We start from the raw sequence: 17,756 nt of genomic DNA, 5'->3' as shown, positions 1-17,756 counted from the left end.
CAATCACCAAACATTTACTTAGCATTTTGGGCACCTACTTTCAAATCAAATGAAGGCATATGTATTGAGCTTCTAATCTGTGCCATTATGTTAGAATACCAGGAACTTAAAATTAGAGAAAACCTCCTAGGCCATCCATCAGTGAAGGAATCAACAAGCATTTATTAAGTTCTGTGCCAAGCACTTGGAATACAGGCACAAAGAATGAATTTCTACTCTATCTGTGCTCATCTTATCCAGCCCCAACATTTTACAGATGAGGAAACAGAACGAGAAAAATTAAGTTATTTGCTCAGGTAAGTAGCAGAGCCAGACTTGTATCCAGGTCTTTTAACTCCCAGGCCAGGGCTGCTAAACAGTGGTTTTAAGAGTGGTTTCCACCCCATGGACCTTTCCTCTGTACCTGAGCCGTCTAGACTTTGCCTCCTTTTCTCACCCTTTGCATTCTCACTGTGATGTTGTAAACATCTCAGAGTAGAACCCGATAAAAGATGTGAGCCTCCAGGGAAACAGCCCAGCTTGCAGACAGAAGGACCCGTAGACTGAAGTTACTTTTGAAGAATTAATCTGTGGCAGAGTTCAAAGCCATTGGTGAATTTGGGGTTTTAAGCTGACTCATTTTGGAATCCCTGTGAGTAGCTGAATCTTTTTGTGAGCCATTTAGAAGGGTTGTCTCAAACCTACAAATACTTGATTATTTCCTGGTTAATAATCTATTTAGAATCATAGCCCTCTGGGCAGTTTCTGAAATAATGAGCTGCTCATTGAAAGCAGAAATTCACAAGTCATTTCTTTAACTTCCTGCTGCTCTCTGGAACACTGCACATGGGCTTGACCCTGGAATGGAATCCTGAATCCTGCCCTCCATTGGGCAAGATGACCCTAGAGCTTGAACTCTGAATTGTCCCAGAAATCCCAACTCAAATGATACCCTCTCCAGCCTTCCCCCTCCTCTATTCCACCCTCATGCCTCCCATGACATTTGGTTTTGCACCTTTCTGTAGCATTTGTCACATATCATAATATTCTAGACTTGGCTGTCTACCATATGCCTATGCTTGACCTTAAGCTCCCTGAGGGCAAGGACAAGGTCTTGTATAAACTGTTTATGCACCCTAGCACAGTGCTCTACATACAGTAGGTGCTTAATAGTTGCTGGATTTGTTGTCATCAAATTAATCCAAGGTAAACACTCTGGAAGTCTACTTCAGGAGTCTAAAAGAACCATCTTCTTGACAAAGCTCCATTCTGCCTGACACAGGACTATATGCAAGACATGTTTTCACTCTGTGTCTCATTTTCCCTTACTGTAAAATGTGGGCAATAATAATAAAATACTCTACAACTGTATAATATTTTTTTAACTCATTCAGAGTAAAAGTTATGAAATAAATGTATTTACATCTTTCTCCCCATAACATTCCTGCGTGGTAAGTAGAACATGTATTATTGACGCTGTTGTTTCCCCAGATAAAGAAACTGAGACACAGAGAAATTAAGTAATTTGTGTAAAGTCACAAGTTCTCGGCTAAGACAAGGCTACTAGACTGGCCTTTGCTCTTTCCGTTGACTTCACGCCTGATGTCTCATTTTACAAATGAGAAATTTAGACCCAGAGAATTGAAGCTGAGTTGAGCCTAGAACCCTTGTCCTTCATTCCCAGTGGTCTTTCCATTATATGCTTGTTTTTGTCTGTCTGTTTATTTGTTTTGCTGGCAGAGGATTTATTTTAGTGGACAAGTGAAAACAATGGATTCTTCTCCCTAGGTCCAGGTCATCTCCTGGATTTTGGGGGTAGGGCCCCTGCCTCCCAGTGGCATCCTTGTTGGGTAGGGGCTTGCTTAAGGATATTCAGTAAATCATAAAATAGAAGTGAGGCCTTGTCATGCTCAGTCTAGAACTCATTCAACTATATGCTGGCCCATAGAGCCAGGCCCTGGAAAGGAGCTGGACTGGAATTTATTGAGGACTGTGATTCGTGGAGTCCATTGCACTAATTGAACCTTCCTCCTGATCTGGGAGTAGTGGGGAAGAGTTGGGAAATGAGAAGAAGGGTATTCACAGGATTCTAGTACGGATGGAGATAGGGAACAGAGAGCTACAAGTAGACGCCAGGAACCTGGTGGATGAATTGACTTAGCTGAAGGCCCAGAGTTAACAACTCTGAAAGTAACATGTTGAATTTATTATACACTTAAAAAGAAAAAACAAGCTTCACGTAACAGAGATTCACAGCTTCATGTAAAATTCTCTCTCTTCTACAATGCATATTTGGAAATGCAACATTTTATTTGATGATTGTTAAGTTTTGAATAACAAGAAAATTTTAAACAATCTTTTAAAAAAAGGAAACACCTAGAGGCCTAGGGGCAGAATCCGAAATAGAATCAAGGTAAACCAGAAGTTCAAAGGTCTAATACAGGGGCGGGGAACCTGTGGCCCGCTAGGTCCATGGGTATGGCTTTTTGACCGAGTCCAAGTTCTACAGAACAAATCCTTTTATTAAAGGAATTTGTTGTGTGAAGTTTGGATTTAGTCAAAGGGCTGCACTTGAGGACCTAGACGGTCACATGTGGCCTGAAGGCCACAGGTTCCCCACCCCTGATCTAATAGGACACCCAAAAGAGGCAAATTCTTGGTTTCTGGCTACAAAAGAGACTGAGGAGGAATTCATATAAATAAAGAGAATGGGTTCAGATTGTCACTTTCAAAGGCCATAAGGGAAACCCCGGGCCAACTTACTCAAGCCCAGTTAGCTAGAAGGAACCACAAAGGAAACAGTCATTTATCAAGGTTTTCTAAATGCTGATGACTTTACCAATCTTATCTCATTTGAAATAACATAATACCCTTGGAACATGTGTGCTATTATCATCCTCATTTTACGGTTGAGGAAACCAAGGCATACAAAGGTTGATTGGTTTGCACAGGGTCATACAGCTAAGTATCTGAGGGTGGATTTGAACTCAGGTCCTCTCAACTCCAGGCCCAGCACTCTACTGCACCACCTAGCAACCTCTGTTCCAGGAAGCTAGAGTACCCCACTGTGCTGCCATTGCCTTCTTTAACCTCTGTGGATGATGGAGCCCCTTTACCTGGTTGTCCCACTCATTGAGGGGGACCTTGTGCCTGGAAGCACTCGCCCTTTCTCTTAGCAGCTAATCGTGCTTGTGCTGGAGGTGTTCTAAGAGATGGTAGGTGGGTGAATATTCAGCATATTTATTCTCGTAAAAATTAGGTCAGATATGCTCTGCTCTGCTGAGCTGCAGAGAGCTTGGGGGCGTTGGGAGGGACATGGGCTGAGATGGGGGAAGAAACTCTGGGAAGTTACAGCTGATGTGAGCGAGACTTGTGTCTCTCGCTTAGGTAAGCGTGAAGTGAAGACTCATTCCCTGGCGTGGGGCGGGGAGGGGGGAAGCTTGTAGCCAGCTGGAGTCTGTGGCCTTGGAAAACCCTCAGAGGAGGCTCAGGCTCTTCCTCTCTACCCAAGGGGAAGGAGAAGGCAGGGCTGCCCAGCTGGCAGAGGTTATCAAGGGAATGAAGCTGAGCAGATGTTATCACTCCTGACTCTCCAGGAGGATGGAGTGAAAGACACCCAAATTGGAGGGGAAGTACTATGTGAGAGAGACCTTGCCAATGAGGGTGAATATTCAGCAAATTATGAAGTTATGCTTTTGTTGCTGAGTCATTTAGTCTTATTCTCAACCACCAATTGATTGCTAAATTAATGGATAATTTTTGGGGTGAGGGGCTGGTATTAGCCATTCAAAATGGCGTTTGTCTAAGCTAGAAATGAGTTCAACTCTGCCTTTGTGTAGGTTTTTGCAGCCGGGACATTGGTCTTTACCTTCCCTGAATTCAAGATCTTTAGATGCAGGGTGAGAGTCCCCTGTAGATGAGCCCATCTGTTCCCTGCCAGCGCCCTTTTGGCTATTCTTTCCTTTTGTGTGCTGTCTTCCTCTGTTTGATTGTTAGCTCCTGGAGGACAGAGAGGTCTTTCCTTTTCTTAGCACAGTGCCTGGCACACAGCAGGTTACTTAGTAAATGTTTATTTAATTTAACTACCAACTCTGCCTATCAAATATGCATACTTTAAGGCCCAGCTTATATACCGCTGCCTTGATTTGTCCTATCTTAATGCCTCCCCACCAGCAGAAGTGTAGAAATGCTGCTTGGAAAGCCACGACTTCTGGACCTAATGGCTTTTGATCCATCCCTTGGTGCTGACATTCACCTTCAGTTGTGGTTGCAGTGTCACATTGGATATCTCTGTGCTACATCTTTGTAGCCCTCAGTTGCTTTATCTGTTCCATTGTTGACAGTATTTGACCAGAATTCCGTCAAAGCCAGATTGTCCTGACTTGTTGGTGTTTTCATCAATTGAGATGATATTTGTAAAGCACTTAGCACTTAGTGAGGGACTTATAAATGCTTGTTTTCTTCCTGGTGTTTTCTGCACTCTACACAGGGCCTTTGCACATAGTAGGCATTTAATAAATGCTACTAAATTGGATGTGATTGAATTCAATTTAGTTAAGAGTTTAAAAAAATAATAATAATAATCTATGTCCTCAAGAAACATAGATTCTGCTAGACTGAAGAAAAGCAGTGGGGCTGAAATTAGATCACAAGAGGAAGGTTACAGACAGAAGCCCGAGGCTTCCTATCTTCTCATATTCTTACATGGGGCCTCATACATAATAGGCACCCAGTAGTCAATGAATGAAGGAAGATCAATTCTTTTGGCGTTTAGAGCCAGATCAGAACAGAATCACAGGATTATTGATTTAGCTCTAAATGGGCTAGGAAACTGAGACCAAGATAGAGGAAGTGACTTACCCCAAGTCATACAGGTAGTAAATGGAAAAGCTAGGGTTGGAACTTCGATTCACTAACTCCTAAGGCAGGTAGGTGGTGCAGTGGATAGAGCACTGTACCTGGAGTCAGGAAGATTCATCTCCCTGAGTTCAAATATGACCTCAGACACCTACTAGCTGTATAACCCTGGGCAAATTATTTAACCCAGTTTGCCTCAGTTTCTATCTGTAGAAATGAGCTGGAGAAGGAAATGGCAAACCATTCCAGTATCTTTGCCAAGAAAACCCCAGGTGGGGTCACAAAGTGCTGAACAACTACTGAACAACAACCTCCATCTCTATACCCAGTATACTATTCCAGACTGCCTTCCTTTGAAAGGAGGACCTAGAGAACTCTAGAGAGCTACATTTTGACTATTTAGTTGTTTCCATTTTCTCTCCAATTGTCTATGACTCTGAAATTCTCTCCTTAAATAACTCAGCCAACAGATAAATCAAAATTTACCACAAATTGCCAATTCTGTATTTTAAAGGGGAAAAAAAAGTATCACCCTGTGAGAGATACAGGGTTAGAGTCCCAACAATCCAGTATTAATGTGTTTATTGGACACGTCTTCTTCCTTCTTTAGCTGAGCAGTACGGAAACCCTAGGATATGGGGGTGTTGGGGGAGCAGAGCAAAGGAGGTAAGAGACTGACACTGAACCAGGAGAAGGAAGATGGCTAGAAACAAACTTTTTGGTGAGAGCAGGCCCTGATACCTTAAGTCATCACCTTCCATCACAGATGATGGTTCTGGCAGATTTCTTTCATTATTTGTCCCTTTCAATCTCAGCAATTGCCCTGACCCTCATATTTCCTTGGGTCCCTCTTAGCAAGACATGCAAGTCCAAGTTCAGCAACTAGATTGACAGAGTTCTGTAACAACCTTTCCTCTCCCTCCCCCACCCCCCCGACCTCTCCTAGACGGAATCCATGGCAAATAAGGCATGAATACTTCACATTCTCTCAAATGCTATCTAGCTTCAATGAGTTACAACTTCACTTGACTACCTCTTTGTACCAGGGAAGGTCACTTCGGGGAGTCCTTTGCCTATTCATAGATTTCTGCCCTGTTTAAGACATCTTCACCGTCATCATCCTCCTAGTCGTAACTGTCATGTATGAAATTAGCCACATTCCTTTCTCCAGAGCCCTTCTGAATCAGCAGAGAGAGGGGGGAGAGCCCTCAAACCCACGGACCATCCAAAGTGGATGTGGTGATGGCCAGGGCAGTCTTGCCTTCCTTTTTTGTTGCTACTTCCTCCTCCCAGGACGTTTGCATGCACCAGAGAGGCTATTGTGGTCATACGTTTTTGCATTCTGTTTCCTAGGTCACAAAGAGACAAGTGTTTATTGTTGTTATTGTCTTCAGGAAGAAAAAAAACCAGAAATGTAGCTGGAAATAGCACAGCCTGGTGGGTGGGTCATGGGCAAGGTGCTTCACTCATGAGGGCTACATAGAGAAAGGGGCACCTCAGGACTGCCACAAAGCGTACCTTTGTTTCCTTGGAGAAGCAGGGTCACATTACCACTACCCCTGTCTACCAGTAAGGACTGTCCAACTCCTAGTTATTCAGAGTCAAGTCCCAAGTCCTTAATCTGACATTCCAGACCTCTGCAGTTTGACCATTCCTTCTCAATAGCTCCCATTCCTTCTCAAGGCTCATTCTTCTCTGGCTAAACTGATAATTAGCTCAGTTTCCTAAATTCACTGCAGCCTCTAGCCTCCATTTAGAACATTCTGCAACTTTCCTTCCCATAAGATGCCTTCCCTCCTCTTCCTACCCCCTCCAAGAACATGTAGCCTAATTTATGCCACTAGGAGTCAGAAAGACTCATCTTCCTGAATTCAACTCCAGCCTCAGACACTTACTGTGTGACTCTGGGCAAGTCATTTAACCCTGTTTGCCTCATTTTCCTCATCTGTAAAATGATCTGGAGAAGAAAATAGCAAACCACCCCAGTATCTTTGCCCAGAACAACCAGAAACCCAAATTGGGTCACGAAGAGTCATACTTGACTGAAAACAAATGAACAACAAAAAGCTCACTTTCCCTGAACTCCTCAACCACTTGTCTATATTGTTCATTTAAACGGTTCATATTTTAGCAGACTCATAGATTTAGAACTAGAAGGGATCTCAGGCCATTTAGTCCAACATCTTCCCCCTGCCCCATTTTGCAGATGTATAAACTGAGACCCAGGAAGATTTAAGTGAATTGCCCACAGTTTAGATTCTCTGACTTCAAAATCAGGGCTCTTTCCAGTGTGCCACACTGTGCTGGTCGTTATTTCATACCATTACCAAAAATATTTCTTGATTATCTACATCTGTGTGCAGGGTCAGGGAGGGGGATGTTAAGAGATTCAATGCCTAATTCCTTTCTGTGAGTAAATTAGTAAGATCACTTTCCTCCCAGATGGACAAGAAAGGCTCTTCAGCACATATTCTCAGAAAGGGAAGGTAGAGAAGACATAAATGCTACCATCAAAGAGAAGTCATTTATACCTCAGTGTGTCCAAGAGCCATCCCAGGGTCAGGCTAGGCAAGATCCTGTAGATGTCTAAGTAGATGTTTCCTTTTTAAAGAAGAAGCGTTGTCATTCTCCAGTAAATGTTGTTCAGGTGGACTGAGAGCAGAAATTTGGATTTTGCTTAACCTGAAATATCCTCAAGCCCTCTGCTACATTCCTAATTCATGGGATCAGAAACTCTCAGGGTCAGATTTCAGAGGTCATGTAGTTCAGCCTGACCCTTAAAAAATAATCTTTCTCCCCTGGGGTTCCCAACAAGTAATCATCTAGCCTCTGCCAGAAGCCTTCCAGTGAGGGGAAACCACCATTGCCCAAGGCAGCCCATGTGATCTTTGGATAGTCCTAATACTTAGGAATTTTTTCCTGACGTCAACCCTCAGTTTGCCTCTTTGCCCCTTCTACCCATTGTTGTTGGTTCTGCCCGCTGGAACCAAGCTGAACACACCTAATCCTTATTAACACATGATGGCTGTTCAGATAACTAGAGGGAAATATTTCACCACCAGCCCTATGCTCCTGGTCTTCTCACTGTGTTTCATATTCCTACATTTTTTCATCTGGTCATTGTATGGCATGAACTCAAGTCATGTTAGCATCCTGGTTTGATCTCTTGCTTATCAAAGCCCTGCCTCAAATATGATACTCTAAATTAAACATGATACTTCACATGTTTTCTGAACAGGATGGAGTCCAGTGGGACTATTTCTTCCCTAGTCTTGATCCTTTTGCCTCTCCATTTAGCCCAAGATTGTATTTATTTTCTCAGATGTCATATCTCCTGATTGACTCAAACTGAGCTTCCATTCATTTCCCCTCCACTACTTCCCAAGAAGATGAGATCCTTATAGGCTAGAGCAACTGAAGAAAACTTCATGAAAGACATAATACTTTTGCTGGATCTCAAATGATGGGGCAGATGTTCATTTTGTATAGGAAAGTAGCAGGGGTGTTGTCACTTAGCTACATAAAGGGTTTGTGTTAGGAAGCAGAGAAACAGTAAGCAGCCAGATCAATCAGTCAGTCAATCAACAAGCATTTGTTGACAGACATTCATACCATACCATTCAGTTGGGTCTTGAGTTTCCTCATGTGAAATGAAGGCTACAGCTTCACATTACTTTCTTCATAAACCCTTGAAGTGCAGATGAAAGAATTTTTTTTAAAATCCTAATAATAGCAGCAACAAAAGAAGTCCTAGAAGAAATAAAATAAAATCTATTTTTCCTAGAAGAATATAGGAACATGGGATTGAGAGTTAGAAGGGACATCTAGACCAGTGCTTTTTAAACTGTTTAAGTCTACAGTTTAAGAAGCTCTGAATTCTGGTCCAAGTCTTTCATTTTTTTCACGTTAGGAAAATAGGACCCAAATAGAGAAAGTGATTCCACCCTTAAGTGACAGAGAGAGGATTCCAACCCGTATGTTTTGACTGTGTAAACCACTTCAGTTTCACAAGCATTTATCAAATGCCTTTTGTGTTCTAGGAACTGGAGATAAAGAGTACAATGAAAGTACTCCTGACTTCAGGGAATTTGCTTATATTCTATTATGAGTAGGGGAACAATATGTGCACAGACCAGTAGACTCAAGATACTCTTAACAATTTGAGAGAATGGAAAAGGGCAATTGGAGGAGCTAGCACTTCAGCTGAGCCTTAAAGGGAGTTCCAAGAGGCAGACTTGAGGAAGATGCACAAAGTTGGAAGGTGGAATGTTCTGTGTGGTAGCCACAAGGAGCAGAGTTTGTCTGAAACTTAGACTGCTTGAGGTAGAGTAATATGTAATCAGGCTGAAAATACAGCTTGGTGCTAGATAAATGCCACAGAGATGTAGTTTAATCCCAGAGGGAGCCACCAAAAGGTCTTGGGCAGAAGAGTGATCCAGGCATTATGGGCACTCTTGTTTCTTGGTATATGGCACAAAGCACCTTGGACTCAGTAGGCATTCAGCATCTACTTGTGGACCAACCAAGGGGGCAGAATTGAAATCAGTTTTCCTTTGATCCCCCAACCCCATTCTGTTTGAGAAACTTGATATAATTGATAGAGCACTATATGTGAAGTCAGAAAGACCTAATTTCAGATCCTGCCTTAGTACACATACTTAGTAGCTGTGTGATCCTGAACAAGTCACTTAACCTCACTGTGCCTCAGTTTCCTCTTCTGTAAAATGAGGAGGATGATGGACTCAATGACCTTTGAGATATCTTCCAACTGTATATCTATGATCCTATGTATTCAAGACTGACTAATCTGTAGCCCTAACAAGGGCCATTTGCTGCTCTTCTGAATTTCATCTGTGCCTTTTGAAATAAAGATAAGAGAATTAAAAATTCTCAAAAGGGCAAAAAAATCCGCAAAAAACAAAACCCAGAAATATTACTCTTTCCCAAAAACTTTTTGAAAGATCATGATGACATGATTTAATTCTGCCTTGGAAAGATGGGCCCCCACGTTTAATATCCTAACCTGGCACTCTTGCATGGTACCTTTTCATTTTAGCAGCATTTCCTCAGCCTACGTTGTCAGTAATAGTACTAGCAGGGATGAGTTTGTCATACATTGGGCCTTCAGCTCCAAAAACTTCACATTCTTTCTGTAGAGAATCACAGAAAAGGACTATTTAAAAAGAAAATCCAACCCACAAACATATTTTGGCCCAGCACTTCTTGGCCTTTTGTACTTCTCTGCGTCCATTTGTTGCCTGTGACCAGGAGGCCTTTTGCACAAAGTAAAGGTGTACTTTCTCCCCATAGGGTTGGAGATGGCAACAGTATGGTCTCTAAATAGAAGCAAGACAAATCTACAGGGGTTGGGGTTGGGGTGGTGAAATGTTCCAGGCTAGTGTTTTGTTTTGTTTTTAAATCCAGAAAATGACTGGGTTTGCACGGGTGAGTTGGGGGGAGGGGGTGTCTGTCTAGTATGTTTAAAAATACTCAGTGGAGTACACGCTTGAAGAAACTCTTACATCTCCAGCATCCGTTTGCTGGAGCTGTGGCCATGTGCCCCAGCATGTTGTTTTTTCCTTGCCTGCGTGCAGCTGGTTTTGGCTTGGCCATGGATACCACCATGCCAGAGTTCATGTGGTTATCCAAAGCAGCAAAGAATTTCCCAGAATGCTTTGAGAAACCTGAGACATTGAATGGCTTTCAGCATTTATTGATGTGGTCCACTGCAGGAAATAGCAGTGCGTCAATAAATATTTTTAGTCAGGAAACTGGGGTTTAAATGGTAGCCTTAAGGTTTGGGGGAAAGGCACAAGGGGTTGCTGGGAGAGAGCCTACAAGTCATGAGTGCTGAGAGCCAAATACCTGGCTTCAAGAGGGCTGGCCACTGAACCAGAGCCAGGCATTGTATACTGGCAGAAGGTACAAAGACTTATGGAAGAATTGGAGGTAAAAGGAACAGCCAGTTTCCACTGGACAGGGCAGAGCTTCATGGTCTAGTGCAAGGGTTGGCAACCTGTGACATGAATGCCAAAGATAACACATAAGGGGTGATTTTTTCTGTGGCATGGGGGGGCAGACTAGGTGCTAACACTATGTTCCCCGGCTCCTTATAAGACCTACATTGTAAGTCCATACATTGTAAAAGTCCTTCCTCATTGGCCAGGAGAATCAACTTTCACTCCCCACCCCAGGACCTCAGGAGAAAATCAAGAGTGCAGACATAAAATGTTTTCAGTCCCCTACTTTACCATGCCAGAAGGGAAGGGACATTGGATGTCCATATCCTTTGATTCAGAGATTCCATTGCTAGGTAATCCCAAGGAGGTCAATGACAGGGGGAAAAAGAGGGGGCGTAGCACATGAAACAAAATATTCATAGGAGCACTTTGTATAGTAGTAAAGAACTAGAAATAAAGTGCCTTTTGATTAAGGAAAACTAGGCAAATTGTGGTATATGAATGTAATGAAATATTGCTACATTGTAAGAAACAAGGATATGAAGAATTCAGAGAAGGATAGGAAGATGTTTACGTAATGCTACAAAATACAGTAAGGAGAACCAGGAAGATAACATATCCAGTGACTACCACAAAGTAAGTGGAAAAGAAAGGAAGGGCATAATTATAATGACCTGGAAAAGGGAAGAGAAAGGGCTTACAAAAATGTGCATACCCTTTGACCCAGCAATATCACTTCTAGGACTGTATCCCAAAGAGATTATAAAAATGGGAAAGGGTCCCACATGTACAAAAATATTTATTGCAGCTCTCCCTGTGGTGGCCAAGAACTGGAAATCAAGGGGATGTCCATCAAATGGGGAATAGCTGAACAAGTTGTGGTATATGAATGTAATGGAATGCTATTGTGCTATAAGAAGTAATGAAAAGGAAGAATTCAGAGAGGCCTGGAAGACTTACCTGAACTGATGCTGAGTGAAAGGAGCAGAGCCAGGAGAACTCTGTACGCAGGAACAGCCACTTAGACTTAGCCCTTCAGAGCAATGCAAGGACCTAAAAAATTCCCAGTGGACTGTTGAGGCAACATGCCTTCCACAGCCAGAGAAAGAACTATGGAATTGGATCACAGAATGAAGCAGACCATTTTCAGGGAGAGAGAGAGAGAGAAGAGAAAATGAGCCTCTCCCTGCATTGCAGAAGTGGTAGACTATGGGTATGAAGTGTTGCATATGGTGTTAGATGTAGTGATTGTGCTGATTGGATTTGCTGGGCTGCCTTTTCTCTCTCTTATTTTTTCGTTCTTCATTACAAGGGATGACTCACTGTGTAGGAATGGGATATATTCAGAAATGAAGTTGATGTTAAAAGCAAAAAAAATTAATAAAAATAAGATATGGGTAAAGGGGAGGCTTTAGATGGAGTTCATATTCTCCTTCCAGCTTCCCTATTATGTAAGCCTGGTTAAATCATCTTGGTTTCCCCTGTTTTGATATGGAGTAGTAATAGCTACTCATTGTCTTATCTCTCTGGGATGCTGGGGGCCTCAACAAAAAATGATGAAAGGTTAAAATCTGATTCTGATAATCCACGGTCATTACAAGCCTCCAGGACTTCAAGTGAAGCAAATTAGTGAGATACCAATGAGTGTTGCGTGCCTGCTTTTGAATAAATGCCTTTGTCTTGGCTACTGGTGGGAAATCTCTTCCAATATAACTATACCTTATGCCCATGATAAAGTAAATGTGAAAGCTCCTTTCCTTGGAAAAGAGAATGTAGGGCATGCTGCAGTTGTTTTTTATAGAGTCTTGCAAGGATGAGGTAATGATGCTAACGTTCCAAAAGTTGGTGGGATGGGACCTTTGTGGACAACCTAAAGAACCTAAAGTTAGGTTTCCTCCCTACACAAGATGACAGTCATGTGACAACTAAAGCAGATGAGAGAGGGAGCTGTTTAGCCAGGAAACTTGTGACAGTCATTAATGGCTAGATCAAGGGTATCTTAAAGTGAGATAATAAATAATATGTACATAGCACTTTAAGGTTTGCAAAGGGCTCTACATATATTATCTCGCTTGATTCTCACAACAACTCTTATTAGGTAAGTGCTGTTATTATCCCCATTTTACAGGTGAGAAAGCTGATACTCAGAGGGGCCATGGGACTTGCCTGTGGTCATAAACCCAGCAAGTGTCTGATGTAGAATTTGAACTCAGTTTTTCCTGACTCCAAGTTCAGGACGTTCTCCACTGTGCCACTTAACCACTCAGTCCTGTGCCTCTGTAATACTGTATACTTTTAGGTATTATTCTCATTTTTAAAATTTATTTTATTTCCTTTACCTACATCAGTGTCTTCCTTACCTCACTGTGATGAGAAAGTGGCCCTGGCCTTTTTAGTGTCAGTTTAGCGAGTATTTAACAGGGCCTACCAAGCTAGGAAAGCTTCAGGTAGAGGGCCAGCAACAAAGCCCCCACTCACGAAGTTCAAAGAGTCTCACTTAGAGGTGTGCTAGTCAGTGTTTCACAACGAGCTCTCTCTGAAAATACATGATGTGGTTCTAACTTTAATGAACATTGTTAACATTTTTTCCATCACTTTCTTAAGTCTATACAATCAATAAAACAAGCCCTAATCTATAGCAGTTACTGCTTTCCAAGGTGTAAAGGCTTACACTGAGATGTTAATAATTGGCTCTCCCAAGCCAGGCTCTAGCACACACCTGGACCTATCACTTACAAGGCTGTCAACAGTGGATGAATTTTTTTCAGCAACATCAACTCATGAAACCACCTAGTGAGCTACAGAAGAGCACATTGGACAAAGGAGTGCCCACATGGACATTCACTCATTCTTGCTGGTGGCTACAGGCTAAAGGTGCCCACCTCCACACACCATCTTGTTCCCATTCCTAACACTTCCAACCTTGAGGTTTGTTCTCAAGAACAACCTGAACCCCTAAGACATCTGTGCATGAATGCATAAAACATCTCTCTCGGCTGCATTTTCTCCATCTGTGAAAGGAGGTTGATCTAGATGACATGTGTCCCAGCCACCTTTAAATCTATTATCCAGTTGTCCTACTTTAAAACTGTCCAGGGATCTACACTCAAACCACACATACACTCATTTCCAGCAGACTACTGTGTTCCTTCATATCTTCTCACTTTGCTCAATATTTTGCAGAAATTTTTTTTAATTCAATTTTATTTTCAAGTCCAGATTCTTTCTCTTCTCCCCCACTTTCCCTTCCCCAACCATCATTGAAAAATCAAGAAAAAAACTATTACAAATATGTATAGCCAAGCAAAACAAATTCCTGCATTGCCTATGTCCAAAAAGCAAGATGCCTAAATCTGTACTCTGAGTCCATCATCTTTCTATCTATACGTGAGTAGCATGCTTCTTCATGAGATCTAGAATTGTGGTTGGTCACTGTGTTGATCAGTTACTAAGTCTTCCAGAGCTGTTTGTCTTTACATTATTGTTGTTACCATATAAAATTGTTCTCCTGGTTCTGCTCATTTCACTTTGCATCAGTTCATACAGATCTCAGGTTTCCCAGAAATCAACTCCTGTATTATTTCTTTCAGTACAAAATAGTATTCCATTACATTCGCATACTGTAACTTGATCAGCTGTTTGTCAATTGATGGGCACCCCCTCAGTTTTCAATTCTTTGCCAAAACAAAAAGAGCTGCTATAAATATTTTTTTACATATGGGTCCTTTTTCTCTTTTTTTGATTACTTTGGGAGATAAAGACCTAGTATCATTGGGTCAAATATGCCCCATTTAATATATAGCTTTTGGGGCATCATTTCCAGAATGGATTGACCGGTTCATATTTCTACCAGCAGTGCAATATGATGCCAGTTTTCCCACAACCCCTTCAGAATTTAGCCATTTTCCTTTACTGTCAACTTTGCAAATCTAATGGGTGTGAGGAGGTACCTCAGAGTTGTTTTAATTTACACTTCTCTAATTATGAGTGATTCAGTACATTTTTTCATATGACTTTGAATTTCTCCTTCTGAAAACTACCCATTCATGTCCTTTGACCATTTACCATTTGGGAAATTTGTTCAACATCTGTTCAGTTGCTCAGCCCAAACACTTTCTATTCTCCAAACACTCAAACTTCACTCTTCATCTGAGGCACACAGCTGTCACATATTCAGAGTCTAGCATTATGGAAGAATGTGTGAAGGGATGAATGAATTAAGAAAGGAAGAGATAGAGATAGAGACCTAGGAACTTAGGTGGAATTCCAAAACAGGAAAGATAAGGTAAAAGCTTGCCAGTCAGACCCCAGACTAGTTCCAGGGGTAGAATATCTCTCTTACAAAGGAGATGGAGATGAAAACTTGAGCAGAGACTGCATAGCATTGAGATGGTCAGAAACTTGAGAGTTTTTTACCAAAAGAAATCTTCATCCCTACACCTGAGATTTTATTCTGTTGGGCTTTAAGGATGGTCAGGGAAGGAGGTATGCAAGAAATATCACAAAGGACCAGAATCATGTTTGTGAATGTTTGTAACCCACACAAGGGAGTGCTGAATATCTCATGTGTGAAACTAGTTGAGGCTAGTCTGAAAAGGTTTCAGAGGACAGTTGAACATTGAGTGGAAATACGAGAGAGCAGGACTTGGCATCAAGAAAGATCTTTGTTCAAATTCTGCTTAGCCTCTCTGAACTTCAGTTTCCTCATTTGTCAAATGAAGTAGATGGACTAAATGATCTCCAAAGTCTCTTATATCTCTGAATCTATGATCTTCTGTTTCTAGGAGGTACCTCGAATGTATCTAAAACACTGTTTCCTAAACTGTTCCTAAACATTATTTGAACAGGAGTTCTACACAGTCCCATAGAGATCAGGATAGGGACTGCACCTGGGATTTCATTGATATCCTGGAAGAGGAGACTCCTTCTTTATTACTTCAGGGCAGCACCCTTTATCTAGCTGCTAATCCTAGATAGTTGACTGTGACTTGCCCAGGGACACATAGCTAGTATGTCAGAGACATGTCATATATTAAATATTACATTAAATCACAAGCATAACCACGATTAAATCATAAACATCAAAATATATCATATTCATTAGTTGTTTTTTATTTAAAATAGGCTTATTTTCTCTATTTTGTTCCAAAACTTTCCAAGACACCATTTATCCCAGGAGCATTCCATAACCTAGCTTCCCCACAACAACATTTATGGGGTCTCTTTGGGATATTTCAAACCCCAAAGTGAATTCGTTTGATAATGGTCTAAAATAAAAGGTCATAAATATGAATCCGGAAAGCATGGGAAGACTCATACCAACAAATTCAGACCATATCAGACAGAATTATCAAGAGAACAGGACAGTTAAGTGGCACAGTAGATATGAGGAAGACTCCACCTTACCTTCTTGAGTTCAAATCTGGCCTCAGACACTCAGAGCTGTCTGACCCTGGGCAAGTCATTTAACCTCGTTTACCTTGGTTTCCTCATCTGTAAACTGAGCTGAAGAGGAAATGTCAAACCACTTCAGTATCTTTGCCAAGAAAACCCCAAATAGGGTCATGAAGGGTCAAACATGACTGAAACACAACCAAGAAGACAGTCTATGCAATGACTGTGCTTGTAAATGGAAGTAACACCAAAAGGCAACTAAACTCAGATTTAGTGCTATTACCAATTCCCATCCTGTAAAACAAATTAGAATCATAAAACTGAAGTTGAAAGGGACCTTAGAGGCCATCTACTCCAACCACCTTATTTGACAGACTGAAAAGGCTGATGCCCAGAATAATTAAATGACTTGCCTCAGGACAAAAAGTGAGTGGCAGAGCTGGGCTCCCAACTCCCAAAGCAGCCCACCCTGTACCAAAGAACTTCTCACTCTCAGCAAAGACGTTCAAGACCTTGGGTGCTTGTGTCATCAGATACAGTGGTTGTTTTGGTTTCATTGAATAGTTTTTCTTAGGAGTTACAGAGGAGGACAGGTATATTCAAGTGTGATTGTGGTGTAAGAAAGCAAAAAGGAATCCAATAAAACTTTTCAAAGGAGTAAATGATTATTTATATAGTCTATAGACCATAAATACATGTCTATAATACCTGCTACTCAGGGAGTCTGAGACTGGAAGATCATTTGAGCCACAGCAAGCTAAGGAGATCATGTGTCCACACTAAGGTCATCATTGATATATTGAACCCCCAGGAGCAGGGGACTATCAGAGACATGCAGGTTAGAGTTGCCATGCCAAACAGTAGTGAGATAGGGCCCATTAGTAACTCCTGAACTTTGAGCCTGGGTGAGATAGACCAATTTTCAAGAAAGAGAAAGGATGAATGAATGAACCAAGAGATGAACTGCACACAACCCCTGAGGGTTGGTGACCCTGTTCTATGGCTGAAATTAACTTTCTGCTACCAGGGACTTCTATGTTCCTGCACCTTGCTGTGCTTCTCCTTTTTTATTTATTTTTTTCTACATTATTTTCCAAAGGCCAATCAATGACCTCCACAGGGAAATCTCTCTCTCTCTCTCTCTCTCTCTCTCTCTCTCTCTCTCTCTCTCTCTCTCTCTCTCTCCTCTCTCACACACACTCACACCCTCATTTTTTTCTCATTTTTCATCCCTCCCTTGCACCAAGGTAATGGCCCATCTCCTGTCTCTTTGCAGAAAGATTTCACCATGAGGGAGGAGCTACAACGCCAAGATGTGGAACGCTGGTTGGGATTCATCACCTTCCTCTGTGAAGTGTTTGGCACCATGCGCAGCAGTACTGGGGAACCATTCCGTGTCCTTGTCTGTCCCATCTACACCTGCCTCAGGGAGGTAAGAAATACTGAACCATCTTGTCTCTCGGGTGTCCAAGTGACCGACCGTAGTGGTTCAGCCCTGAAACTCCCCAGTCTTCTCTTCCTTTTTGGGTGGGGCGTGTGTGTGTGTGTGTGTGTGTGTGTGTGTGT

The 17,756-nt window shown here is 41.9% G+C and overlaps 1 protein-coding gene across 17 annotated transcripts in view; it reads left to right on the top strand.

The window, feature by feature from the left end:
- CTIF (cap binding complex dependent translation initiation factor) overlaps nt 1-17,756 on the top strand; it is a 490,358-nt gene that overhangs the window by 406,733 nt on the left and 65,869 nt on the right. For all 17 annotated transcript variants that reach the window (XM_072605163.1, XM_072605153.1, XM_072605161.1 and 14 more), the window contains one exon: nt 17,467-17,622. In XM_072605163.1, coding sequence (XP_072461264.1) covers nt 17,467-17,622 — 156 coding nt within the window. The remainder of the gene's footprint in view (nt 1-17,466; nt 17,623-17,756) is intronic.

The sequence above is a fragment of the Notamacropus eugenii genome, chromosome 4 (assembly GCF_028372415.1).
Source record: "Notamacropus eugenii isolate mMacEug1 chromosome 4, mMacEug1.pri_v2, whole genome shotgun sequence".
NCBI lineage: Eukaryota > Metazoa > Chordata > Mammalia > Diprotodontia > Macropodidae > Notamacropus > Notamacropus eugenii.
This window is presented reverse-complemented; position numbering and strand designations above follow the sequence as displayed.